Source organism: Lissotriton helveticus, chromosome 6, assembly GCF_964261635.1.
Source record: "Lissotriton helveticus chromosome 6, aLisHel1.1, whole genome shotgun sequence".
Classification (NCBI taxonomy): domain Eukaryota; kingdom Metazoa; phylum Chordata; class Amphibia; order Caudata; family Salamandridae; genus Lissotriton; species Lissotriton helveticus.
The window spans coordinates 1,291,004,476-1,291,018,412 of NC_136067.1; the positions used below are offsets into that span (position 1 = coordinate 1,291,004,476).

Here is a 13,937-nt window from a genome sequence, read left to right on the forward strand (position 1 = left end):
GAATGGGGAAGTAGGCATCCTTTAGATCTAGAGTGGAGAAAAAGTTGCCTTGCTGAAGTAGTGGAAGACCTTCTTGTAAAGTGACCATGTGGAAGTGGTCTGATGGGATATAGAAGTTGAGCGGTCTGAGGTCTAGTAATGGCCTGAGAGAGCAGCCCTTTTTTGGAATTAGAAAATAAAGGGAATAGACGCCTGTTCCTTGATGAAGCAAGGGAACTGGTTCTATTGCATGTTTTTGTAATAGTGCTTCTTGTTTGAGAAGCGTCAGATGTTCTGATGACATTGGACGCTGTTTGGGAGGTATGTGGGGAGGAGTAGAAGTGAGTTCCAGGATATAACCATACTGGATAATTTGTCTTACCCACTTGTCTGTTGTGATGGAATTCCAGATAGGCAGGAACTGTGAGAGGCATCCCCGACTGGAGTGGGATTATTCGGGGGGGGGTCACTGTTTTGTATTAGGGGAGCTGCGGGTGCTATTACCCCTGCCTCTGCCCTTGTTGTTGTTCCACCTATAACCTCCTCTATTGCATCCTCTGGAAAAGGAGCCCTGGTTGGGACTTTTGTAGGATGAGGAAGGGTGTTCTGTTGTATGTGTTTTGGAGCCTGCTCTATAAAAGGAACGCCGAAAGGAGCCTCTGTTAGAAGGTGACTGTAAAGCTCCCATAGACTTGCAGTCTCTGTCACCTTTTTTTAATCTTTTCTAAGGATGTGTCCACTGCAGGGCCAAAGAGGTGCTCCTGGTCAAAAGGTTGATTAAGAATGGTATTTTGTATCTCTTGTTTAAACCCAGATACCCTGAGCCAGGCATGTCTGCGTAGCAACACACTGGTATTTACTGCGCGGGACGCGGTGTCTGCTGCGTCGAGCATGCATTTTATGGATGTATTGGTGATTAGTTTGCCTTCTTGTATAAGGTCATTGGCTTTGTCCTTATATTGTTGAGGTAGATGTTGAATGAGGGTTTCTAGCTCATCATAGTGAACCCTGTCATCCCTTGCCAGAAGGGCTTGTGTGTTGGCTATCTTCCATGAGTTTGCAGCTTGAGACGCCATACGTTTGCCTGATGCGTCCTATAATTTAGATTCTTTGTCAGGAGGTGGTGTGTCACCTGACCCCTGAGATTTTGCTCTTTTTTATCTAATCTGGGGTTCAGAACCCTAGCGCTAACTGGGTCTTTGAACACCTCAGGGGCGTGTCTTAGAAGCCCTTTAAGCATTGGAAAGACATGAGTAGATTTTTGTGGCTAGTCAAATATTTCTAAAAGAAAGTCTTCTTCTACAGTGTCTGAGTGTAGTTTGACTTTATGCTATGTTGCGACCCTATAATTTGGTGGGCAAACCCTTCATTGTCATCTGGTGGAGATGGTTTTGAGGGATAGAAGTCTGGATCATTATTTCGATCAGGATCCGTACTATAGTCAGTGTTTAATAGTACTATATCTTCATCCTCTTGACCATCCCCAAGTGCATCATCACTACCCTCTGGTTGTGGAGAATGTGGTGGAGAAATTAGTAAATTAAGGTTAATTGGTGGAGGGGGTGAAGGTGGTGGTGAAGTATTAGTAGCACTATGTATCTTCTTTAGAGGAACTGGTGGCTGTGGTAAATGTTCTGTTTTCCTTTTTGTAGGTAGCTTGGTAACTATGTGACCAGTCTTTGGATGGATTAAAATGGTGGTTTGCTTTGGATCAGGGAGAAAAAGTTCTTCGGCATCGACAGCTTTCTTTGGTGTGGAAAATTTCACCTTGGAAACTGGTTTCCGTGGCTCCGAGACCTTCGATGCCGGTTGTTTCAGCTCCGGAGGTGTTTGTTTAGGAGGCTTAGTTATGGGAAGCTTCTCTTTTAATGTTTTCAGCTCCAAGGTCTTCGGTGACTAGGTCTTATCCGGCTGCTTTGGCGCAGAGACCTTCTCGGGCTGCTTCGGTGTCAAGAGCATCTCTGGGTGCTTCAGGCCGAGAGCTTCTCAGGCAGCTTCGGTGCCGAGAGCTTTTCCGGGTGCTTCGGTGCTGAAAGCTTTTCCGGCTGCTTCGGTGCCGAAGATGGTTTTTTGGGACGGGGTGGCTGGCTCGAGCCGGAAGGCTTTTGTTTGTCCTTCAGCGCAGGCACAAAGGCAGGGTGCCGGACTTTTTGTATGGTGTGGACCTGAGCGCGAAGGTGTCACCGGAGCCTTTGTTATGGGCTTGGGTAGGGTGGGGGTCTCAGTATCTATGTCCCTTTGAGCCGGGGTGATGTCAACTTCAGCATCGGAGACGTCTACAATGGAGTCTGGGACCTGTTCTTCCTGTTCTGGTTCTGGAAGGCTATCGGAGCATGTATGGAAGATGTACGGAATGGAACCCGTGCCTCGGGACATCTTGTGGCATCGAATTCGACGATCCCGGATGGTTTTCATAGACCTGAAGGATAGACAAGCCTCACAGTCGTCCTTTCGATGTTCTGGAGAGAGGCACAGATTGCAAACAGGATGGAGGTCCGAGTGTGGGAATTTAGCACCACACTGAGGACATTTCTTAAAAGTAGTCCGTTCCATCGACGTCTTTACTGCCGCGGGTAGGCCCAACGGCCCGCGTCGAAGTTCGCAGGTGTTGACATTTTTCAAAGATGTCGTTGAGGGTGCGCGTCGAAAGAACCGCGATTGAGACAATACCGTCAGTTAGCTGTGATTGCGCGTCAAAAGTAGGGTTCGAGAACGACACCGACCGGGAGCGCAGCAAGTCACATCCGAACCCAATGGCGGAAGAAAACAATCTAACGATGAACCCGAATCCCATGCGCACTGTCGACCGAAGGAGGAGTCACCAATCTCGTGACTACAACACTTCTTCGAAGACAAAAACAACATGCAAACATCAAAGCCCAACACCAGATGGCGATCTATGCAAAAGTGTAAAATCTACAGCTCATATGCCTCGAACATCATTATTCACCAAAATACTCACTTTTATGAAGAAAGAGGAGGAATTTATTTCTACCACTAACAACACAAAGGAAAAATATGACTTTCACAAAAAAGCACACGATCTATAGGAGGTAAGGGCTATAATGTTTCATTAGGCAGCTTCCCGGGTCCTACTCCCTCCTCGCTTCTAGCAGTAGTGGGTATTCCCCATTCACTACAGAAAACACACAGAGTAAGCCTCACTAGAAGCACAAATCTCAAGAGTCGACTATGACCCTATTTAAAGTTAGCAGTGTTCCAGCGCCACAGTGCTAACTAGCAGCAATTTCTCCTTGGGCTGAATGGCCCGAAATCAGTCTTACCCACACCTCACAGAATCAAAGTGGCTGGAGTTTCTCAGGGCACTCTACCATGGGCCTGTAGCATCAACTGGTTCGTGTGACTTCATTGCATGCTGCGCAAGCGAGTTGCACTCTGAAGTCACAGAGTCCTCATACACGGTTGCACCTCAACTGCGACTGGAGGCTCTACGTAGCACCTTTTCGCAGCATACGTCTCTGGTTCCTACCGCGATTGGGTTTGGGAGGGGTGGTGGTACAAAGATCCTGTTGTGATTCCTTCATCCCAGGCTGGTGTGCAGGCTCCCAAAGCAGCTTCACTCCTTTGGGGATGGCTGCGACCAGATGACACGACTTGCTGGCCCTGGTGACCCTCTCTAGCATACAGTGTCACTTATGGCACACGGGCTGCAGCCCGGTCAGCACCTTGGCAGCAGCCCCTCCTGGCATACTGGGTCAAGGCCCACCACCTCACATGGGCTACAGCCTACACCTCATGGCAATCGTCTACCAGCAGCCCCTCCTTGTATACCAGTCACTGGTTTCCACTATGCACAGGCTTCTACGAGATCAGTTCGGGGATACACACACCTCATTTCAGTGGCCCTCCTCTGGCATAGGAGGTTCCCCAACTTCATCCTGCATATGGGCAATGACCTGATTGGTGTAGCAGCTGTCTCCTCACAAAGGGAGTCCACTCAACAGAGCTCCTCACTGGACCTCACTCTCTCCAATGCTCTCCTCTTCCTCACAGGGCACACTGGCCTTAGCAAGCAGGGAGTCACTGTGATCCAGGCTCCAAGGCAGGTGGTTTTGGATTCCCAATGTGATGTCCCCTCACCCACCAGGGAAACACGCAGATCTCAGCCTTTAGTTGTGGTCACAGGCAGAAGTCTTGCAGAGCTTCCCCTCCGCACAGAGCCTGTCTGGCTGCTTGGCAGATAAAAACTTTTGGGGTATCAAACTCCCCTTCTTATCATTCACTTTCAGATAGTCTAATGTGATATAGAGTCTGGGTCTCCGATGTTTATGTTGGTGGTCCGCTTTTTGTGAAGTGCGCATTTCTCTGTCCTCTTTAAAAGAGTCTGTTACAGCATGAGTGGCTCCAAGGCTGATAGCCCCACATCACAGTCCATGGGAGTGACCAGTGTTCACACCTGGATGTCAACCATAGTAATATGTGTATCTATAGGTTAGACCACGGCCCCAACCCTTCCCTTTATGATTCTCTTTTCAGCCCAATCGCCTTTTTGAGATGTTCCCAGGTCCCTTCCTTGTGACCTCACACTGAATCAAACGGCACCCTTTGAAGTGTATGGGGGAAGCGTTTACTCTACTCTCTCCAGTGTGTGTCGCACCCAGCTTATAGGAATGTAGCAATACACAAATCAGGCTTGGGGTATTCCTCTACCTCCTCATGTTTCACCCTGAAAGACTGGGTCTCCCAAAATGGAACCCAGAGTCTGCCAGGCATTGTACCATTCACAGGCACCCATACACCCACTGCATGTGTACCACATACACACACTGCCCAGCACTTTATCCTTCCTGTACTGTACCATTCACAGGCACACATAAATTCAGCACATGCATTTAATATGCATGCCATGCACAGCTCTGTATCCTTCCTGTACTGTATCTTTTATACACAAACATATATCCAGCACATGCTTTTAACCTGCATGCACTGGGCAAGTATTGTACCACTCACAGGCAAACATACATCCAGTACATGCACTCAGTATCCACATACTGCACAGTCCTGCATTATCCCTGTATTGTACCCTTTTATACACATAGCACAGATGTACCAGGCATGCGCTCGCCAGACCTACACACCAAACCGATGTAGGCCAATGGCGAGTTAAGCACACAGCAGCAGAACTTTAGTATAGGTAAGCCTGTAGGTCTCACTCCTGTGATACCGGTTGAAAAGAGCATGCTCATACCTGCTGATCACAACACGGTATGCTGCCACCACAGCACTTGAGCTGCGTAATTCTTCCTGAAGGCAGTAGTCTACGTTCAAACAGACTACAATCTGTGAGACAGGCCTATGTCATAGCGCACATCCCTGACAACAAACTGGCAAACTGCCTATGACAACAAAAATCAGCATTAGGGATCCAGACATTATGACAGTTGGGGCACTTAGGACAGTGGTGCACATCCATTACCATGTGGATGACTTTTCCATCCCAATAATGTAAAAGAAGGAAGGTATATAATCCACAGAGGTCATCAATAATTGTTTTGCACATCTTTGTAATAGAGAAAGTTGTGCTAAAGAAAGATTCAACGTTGTATTGTAGTCATTGGGGTGGGTATAATGAGCCACCAAGCCACAGGCCTATCTCTGCCGGGCCACCCCTTCTGAAATGTAGAAGCATTTCTGGACAATTTCATTATACTCACATTCATAATAAAGGCGCCATATTGTATGGATTTAGAAAGCTCTAACCATTCAAATGTTATCTTCCAATATTGATTAAAATTGCAGAAAGATACAAATAATTGATCATATTAATACGTATAGGAGCCTGGCTGCTGGCCATCCAAAAATAGGCGACTAATGTTATTGTTATAAAAACAGTGCAGTGGGGTTACTTGACCCATCAAGATGTGCTGAAATGGCTATAAACCGTTTTATAAACACCACCAGCTGTGCACATATAGTGTAAGCTGTTACTTCTCCATTGTCCCCATTTGGGATAACCCCTAGGAGGGCGAGGACGATACTGACACATACATGTTTGGCCAGGCTAGTCTGTAAATAGCTGATGGACCCAAGGAAAAAACAAGCTCAAGACACTGCAAGAGCGGAGCCCACACTTGAAAGAAACAATTGTTTTTGTTCTTTATCATTGATTAATTGGGGCAACCTTGGTTAACAGCATTTGTAATTCATTGCTCAGTAACAATACATATATTAGTAACATACATATGGAACCAGATTACTCAAACTTTATATTCTGGAGCAAATAGTCCAACAAGCTTCTCGTTGGCACCACATTCCCTGTGACCCAAGTCTCAGGGAATAGAGCAAATTGATTTTGGCTCCAATCTAAGTAAAGCCAGTTGAACAGAAATCAATCACGCTAATTTTGCATTACTCTAACTGCATTAATATGACAAAACCAGAGCAATATGATGTAGCCCCTAGCTTAGTTTCATCTCTCACATTTGAAAAATAAAGGAATCTGTATGTGTCCCACTGAAATTCATGGACAAACAGCAAAATTATTCAGGCTTTATTTCCTCGGTCTTGCTCATATCTTTACATACCATGGAGTGACCCAAAAAAAAGTGGCATTCCTTACTGTGCATGTAGCAAAAACAGTTAAAACTAGATGTTCTCTTTTTCTACTATTAACAGGTTTATTTTCTGAGTAAAATGCCCATTATTTTTAAAATTCTGATAGCATAAATCTGCACATGCAACTTTTTTTTTGCCACAAGGAAAATATTTTTCTTACTGGGGAGATCCCTTTCTCTAAAGTAGCATTACGCAAGTGGGTGTTCCCTCCTCATTCCCACCTGGCACTTACCTCTGCCCTTGCAAGTAAACATTTGTGGGCTGTCTTACATGAGAAATATACAAACAAATCAACTAGTTTGTGGGTGGTCACGGTGACCCACCCACAAACACAATCCAAATCCTGAACTTGTGTATTCTACCATACTGATGAAATTTCAACTCTAACAAACTTAATTTCTGATCATAAGGTACCACTTGAAAACTTCACATAGTAAAATTCTAATCCTTATTCTAAGACTTTTTTATGCACTTTGATTCAACACAAATTAGCAATATGCTTTGTGAATTAGTTCATAAGATTTTAACAGAATGACATATACCAATGGTAATGTCCTAGGCATTGGCATTTTAGATTCCCACGTACCTAGAAGTTTGATGACATTTGGATGATGGAAGTCCTTCATACACGCAGCCTCGCTCAGGAACTCTTCGATCTCTCTGTGAGAAAGGTTCTCTACTGCAAGCAAGATAGTTGGGAAACACACATCAATAAACAACACAAAATTTGCATTTATCTCAGTATTGACCCTGATAAGTGAAATAAAACTTTTCTTTGATTGTAACACTTTTATTCAATCTGATGTTCTGAAAAATAGTATCAGGGTTTGATTTAAAAAATACAACTCAGAACAAAAAAGATATCCATTGGAATATGTTTGCTGTGCAAGGACATGGTAGTGGGAATCCCTTTGGCAAAAAGTCAGATAGTAAAAAATATACTTATGAATGAAATTGCAAAAACACTTCATTTCAGGTCATAGATTTGAATCTGCTCCAACCTGTCTTTATTATATGTTTCTAAAATTATTGCTGTGATTCCTGCTTTAAAGTGAATGACCCAGAAGCTGCCACCTTTCTCTCCAGGTGGCTAATTTGGTTTCCTTTTATCATCCAGAAGGACTATAGTCCTGAATTGTGGTATGTCTGCAAGATTTGAGCTAATTTCTGTAGTTCGCAGCCTAGACAACACTCTTCTAAAGATACTTTACATCAGTGGTTCTTAACCTGTTGCTAGGAGGGACACTCGGGGGTCCCAAAGCCTACTCCGTGGGTCCGCGACTAATTAGAAAATTAAATAATAGTAATAGATTAATAAAGTGTATATAAATAAATAAGCAAAATGTCAAGATGAACATTTTAAAATGTTCTGTAAAGTTCAAGAAATTTGAAATTGGAGGATACAAATTAATTAAGACTACTCAGACTGATTTGTGGGAGCAGTGCATGTTCATCAAACATTATAGTATGGACAATGAGTGCTAAAATGAATTCACAAAAGCTCCAACCTACTGATTAAAATTAAAACTGCAATTTTTTGTGTGTGATTAAATAATATATTTTATCATTTGTGTATTTGTTTTACGAATGCTTGTTTCTCTAGTTGTGTGTATTGTTTTGCTGCTCAAGCCATCGCAAATGCTTAGGCAGGGATCCAGAGTTTACTGTTATGATTCAGTTGGGGCCCCCAGATCAAAATAATGATTCAATGGGGGTCTGCGGGTTCCAGTATAGATTAAGTGGGGATCCACAGAAGTCAAAAGGTTAAGGACCACTGCTTTACATAATGAATGCTTTAGATTTAGCTGTTCTGTAACTTGTAATTAGACTGTTTTGTTTTAGAATACAGCTATTTATTGGAGATGATTAAGAATTTAACTGTATAATGCTTTATAAAATAAAATATATAAATGAGGTGCTAAAAAGCATTTTAAAAATGTGTAATTAAATTATGAACTATTTTCTGATAATGGATGCATTTCTCGGTATCACTACTTTCAACACTAATACATTAGGAATTCTGTATGCCTAGTATGTTGGCTCAACAGTTACAGTTTCTTCTTTTGTATGCATCAGAGGTTCAGTCTGTTCTGTTTCTGAACCGCTGCCAGTTGTATTTTTATTGCAGTTAAAATGAGTTCCTCACAGAAATTAATTTTTGTTTTCTAGCAGAGGTTCTATATTTTGTATACTTCTCTGCCAATCTGACATGAATATAGTTAGGAATCAAGGGCCATATGTAGGTGGGCTAATACCGGTCGGTAACGGCTGAAAAACGGTAAATTTCCCATTACCGACCGATATTTAGCACTTTGCAATGTAGGAGGCTGGATTTAAAGATTAGGTAATTTACTGATTCGTTATTTTAAAGAATCGGTAAAATACTGATTCCTTAATTAAAGGAATCAGTAAATTACCGAATCCTTAAATTCTATGTAGGGAGCACTCAAATGAGTGCATTTTTGGTTTAAGGATTCGTTATTTACCACCAACTACAAGTTGGTGGTAAATACCGAAAACCTTTAAAAAAGCTATTTTGTGCACTTTTAAAAGTGCCATGTGGCAGACATACATGCCCTTAGGGCCTGCATGTGCGCCACATGTGCACACATGCACGTTCGATTCAGGGGTGAACAGGGTGTCAATGTGACACCCTGCCACCCTTGAATATGCTCCCCCTATTACTGATTCGGAATTTACCATAGGAATGGAGGCCCATTCCTATGGGCCTCTAGGCCCATAGGAATGAATGGGGAGGTATTCCTTATTACCGATTCGGTAATACCAAATCGGTAATAACGAATATTACCGAATCGGTAAAATTTACAGATTTTTTTACCTACATTATATTTACCGATTCTTAAATACCGAATCGGTAAAATTCGGTATTTAGGAATCGGTAAATAGAAATTACCTACATATGGCCCCAATAGCGGGAATATCTTCAAGAGCCACTTTACATTCTTCATCTGATGAACTGTAGAGAATAGCGTCCTTTTTGGAACAACACCTACCAGGCTGCACAAGCGATCTCATTTGCGAAAATACGTATTGTCAGCTTTCAGTGGGCTTAGAGCCTGCAAAGTGCTCACCATTGATAGCCTTTATTGTCGCTCTCACTTGCTTGCTTTTTAGGTCGAAGCCTACCAGGAGGGCAGCTGTCTGGTTTGCTAAAGACACATTGGGAAAATTCAGAAAGTACCCCTAGAAATGCCTTCTGCCCATTGCCTACAAGTGGCTTAGTGGTTTGTAACTCATATTTTATGGGTGTCTATGTGCTGCCTACATTTGTTTTAGATTGTCTAGGATCAGTTTGTTCCTCCTGAGGAACAAAGCCTTTTCACACTTCCACTCCTTATATTCTTCCAAAAGTGCTCCTTTCTTTAAACAGGCCTGTACATCTTGTTCTTATCTTGCTGTGCATTCAAAGACAGAGAACAAATTTCAGGCTCTGTCCTCCAAGGGAGCTTGGTGTTTACTTTTCTTTTTTTGAATTCAAAGTGAGAGGATTTATGTGACATTCTTGCTGAACACTAGGACTAGAGGAAATGTTTTTTCAAGCACAAATGAAGCACATTTTTTAAAATTCTGAAGTGTGTTGGAAACAAATACTTTAATATGATCAAAACAAATCAATACAGTAGGTGATGCAATTTCCAAACATTATTGTTTGCAAAATGTATAGTTAAATTAGTAAAACTGTATGTCTGTGTAAATGTAATAGTCATTTTAATTGAAAATGTGTGGTCTGTAATGGCAGTGTGCTACCACATCATGAATACTCAACTCTATGCCACTCCACTCTGCACTACTTCACTGCACTGTACTCTGCACCACTCCACTTTACACCACTCCACACCACTGCACTCTGTGCCACTGCACTCTACTCTACTCTGCACCACGCCACTCTGAACCTCTGCACTCTATACCACTTCACTCTACATCTCTCCACCACTCTATATACCATGCCAAAGCACTCTACAGCACTGCACTTTACACCACTCCAGTTTAGGGCACTCCACTCTGCTCAACTCCACTCTATGCCACTCCACTCTAAGCCACTCTGCAACACTGCATTCTACCCCACTGCACAGTATGCCAATGCACTCTATTCTGTACCACTCCACTCTATGTCCCTGTTCTCTACACCAATCTACTATGTATCACTCTAATCTACTCTGCACCGCTGCACACTATGGCACTGTGCTCTACCTCATCTTACCTCCTTATTCTATGCCACTACAACCTATCCTGCACCACTCCACTCTACGTAACTTCATTCTACCCTGCATCACTCCACTCTATGCCACCCTGCTCCACTCTACTTCATGCCACTGTACTCTACACTGCTCTGCTCTAAACCACTGTACTCTATACGACTGCACTCTACGCCACTGCACTCTACCCTACACCACGATAGTCTACTGATCTCTATGCCACTGCACTCTATGCCACTCTACACACTGCCATCTATGATACTCTACTCTGCAACACCACGCTCCCTGCCACTGAACACTATGCCACTCTTCTCTGAACTACTGTACTCTACTCTGCAGCACTCCACTCTATGCCACTGTACACTGCAGCTCTACCCTCTATGCCGCTGCACTATGTCAATCCACTCTATGCCACTATTCTCTACACTGCACCACTCTACACCACTGCTCTCTATGCCATCCTGCTCTGCACCACTCTATCTGCACCACTCTATGCGACTGCACTCTATGCCACTCCACTCTACGCCACTCAATTCCACTCTGCACCACTGAACTCTACACCACTGTAATCTATACCTCACTACTGTGGACAACTCCACTCTGCACCAAATCCCTCTACGCCATTGCAATCTAAAATGCACCACTCTAGTCTATGACACTGCATTCTACAAAGCGGCATTGTAGCAGCTGAATTCTATACCACTGCACTCTATGCCACTATACTCTAAAGCACTCTATGCCAATGTACTCTACACCAGTCCTCTGCACTCTGTATCACCCCACTGTGCGCCACTCTACACAACTCCACTCTATGCCACTCCAAAACACCACACTTTATTCCCTTTTCCACTCTTTGCTGTTCCACTCTACGACACTCCACGCTGCTCTCCTCTATTCCACAAACTTTTAGCCATGCTGAGCAGCAGTCACGCTGGTGTACAACATGGCTAAAACACATTGGCAAAGCCAATAGCTCTTGCATAGGCAAGACCTATTGGCTTTGCCAATGCTTGTTATTTGTCAGCTCATGTGAGCTGTTCTTCCTCTTCTTATATTTGACCCAGTCCTGGAGCGTAGCCTTTTTATGTATATCCTTGCATTGCTAACTTTTCAGTGATTACTTTTTACTTTTTGGTTAAGAATTCCATGAGAAAGCAGAGGTTTTCTAGCTGTCTCCTTTGTGTACTTCTCTTCCCTCCTTCACAGCACTTGGGTTGAGCTATCTCACCTATGTTCTTCTCCCCTATTGTTTTCTCATCTTTGTGCTACTACCTCTTTCCCCCGGTGCTCTACGTTGCTCTTTCTCCCTCATGTGGTTTGCTTCGCCCCATCCACCATGGTACTTCCCCCACCTCGGCCCTTCAAGTAGGTTGGGCCCCATCCAAGCCCGTCATATTGTTTCAAACCCACTCATGACTGCATGTTGCTTCAGCCACCCTGCCTGCTCTCTTCATGTTGCTTCCACCCCATCCCTGCCTTTCATGTTGCTTCTCTGCACATGCTTTGAGACAAAAAAAACACCTTTTCACAGCTTTAAAAAAAAAATATGTACCAGTCTTACTCGGATTGGTAAATAAAAAGAGAAAACAAATTGGGGTAGCTCTATAGACATGCTGCCCAGCATCGGTGTTGCTGCCCAGCATCTCTAACTAACTTTGGCAAAGTCAATCTGTTCTAAAGGTGAGACCATTATTGACTTTGCCAATGCATGTTTTTGTAAAGGCTGCAACTCTGGCACCGGATTTCACCAATCTCTAAGTTTTGTGTCTGAGATATTTCCAAGAATTCAGACTGAACAATAAAATTGGCCAGCTGACAACCACCACATGCATGCAACATGACTAATATTAACGGACGGTATCCTGAAATGTTATGTTATATTTGTAAACCGCAGTGTCACCCGCGAGAGTGCCCTGGAAATGCATGTGGTGTCCAAAAAACGTACTCAATCATCAATAAATGAGCATAAAATACAGTGATGGCAGTAGTCAAAATAATAAAATAAAATACCAGGTTCAAGAAAAAAAGTTCTATGCAGAGGGGAAATTCCAAACGTCCGAACATACGGCATGATAATGTTTTTATTTCACGAACGGTGGGAAAAATGACAGGCAAACCTTAAGATCCTCCTTATGGTAAAACATTAGTATGCAAAACTAGATTCAGCCCTGGCAAGTTCCCCTGCCTCAGGTGTTAGTCCAACACATTTCAGTGTGGTGGTCCGCATCAACGCACTAAAATGCATTAATCACACATTATAGCGCTGCTTAGCTGTCATGCAGAGTGCTGCTATAATGCACCATGTCAAGATTGTGTGAGCTGCAGTAGCACGGTGTGGCCAGTGAGTCCTGAGTCACCCACGAGGGCCAGTGGGACAGTGTAACAGACTACAGTCAGACCCTCCAGGATTTCGCGATTTCGCGATTTGCCGCGAAATCGGCACTTTTGTAAAAATGCCGCGATTTTTACAAAAGTGCCCGCGAAATTGAAGGAATGGTCTGTGAGTGAAGGCTAGCTCAGAGCTGCCTGCACATGATGATCTCATGAGCGATAGGGACCCGACCCCAGCCCACGGGCTTCGGCGCCTGCATCAAATAAGTGCCTGAGTCAGCAGCGGTATTGCCCTAATAAAGTAAACACTTCTGTCATGCCGTAACCATAATTTAATTTCATTTTGGTACAAATCTCAGCCTAGTGAATAATAGCGTGTATTGCCGCCCACCGGACCCCGGGGGCAATGCTCAGCAATTCATTTTAATTATACTGCTCAGTAGGGGCGGTAGGTTAGTGATGGGCCCTTCCATTTCTGGTGCATTGCAGCCGTTTTAAGATCTTCTTAAGAGTTTCTTGTTGCCCAAATGGGTGTAATTTCTGATATTTACATGTTTCCCTCGTCTTTATTGTTTGATTTTGCTTGCGGGAAAGTGTCACTCATGGTTGTTGAAATGTCACTCATAATTAAACTGAAATTATGAAAATCTCACACATAGCAATCTGAAACTTTGGCAGCCATGTAGAAAATCATTGAATACTATTATGTATACAGGGGTGCCAAATGCCTTACCCTTGAAGCCATGATGGACAGACGCAATTTTAATTAATGATAGCCTGAAAAGTGGTCTGGAATCCTTCCTCTGGTGCTAGGGGAATATAGTTATTTAACCA

The 13,937-nt window shown here is 43.5% G+C and overlaps 1 protein-coding gene across 2 annotated transcripts in view; it reads right to left on the reverse strand.

The window, feature by feature from the left end:
* MERTK (MER proto-oncogene, tyrosine kinase) overlaps positions 1-13,937 on the reverse strand; it is a 570,203-nt gene that overhangs the window by 61,434 nt on the left and 494,832 nt on the right. For both annotated transcript variants that reach the window (XM_078649038.1, XM_078649039.1), the window contains exon 14: positions 7,142-7,234. In XM_078649038.1, the coding sequence (XP_078505164.1) occupies positions 7,142-7,234 (93 nt within the window). The remainder of the gene's footprint in view (positions 1-7,141; positions 7,235-13,937) is intronic.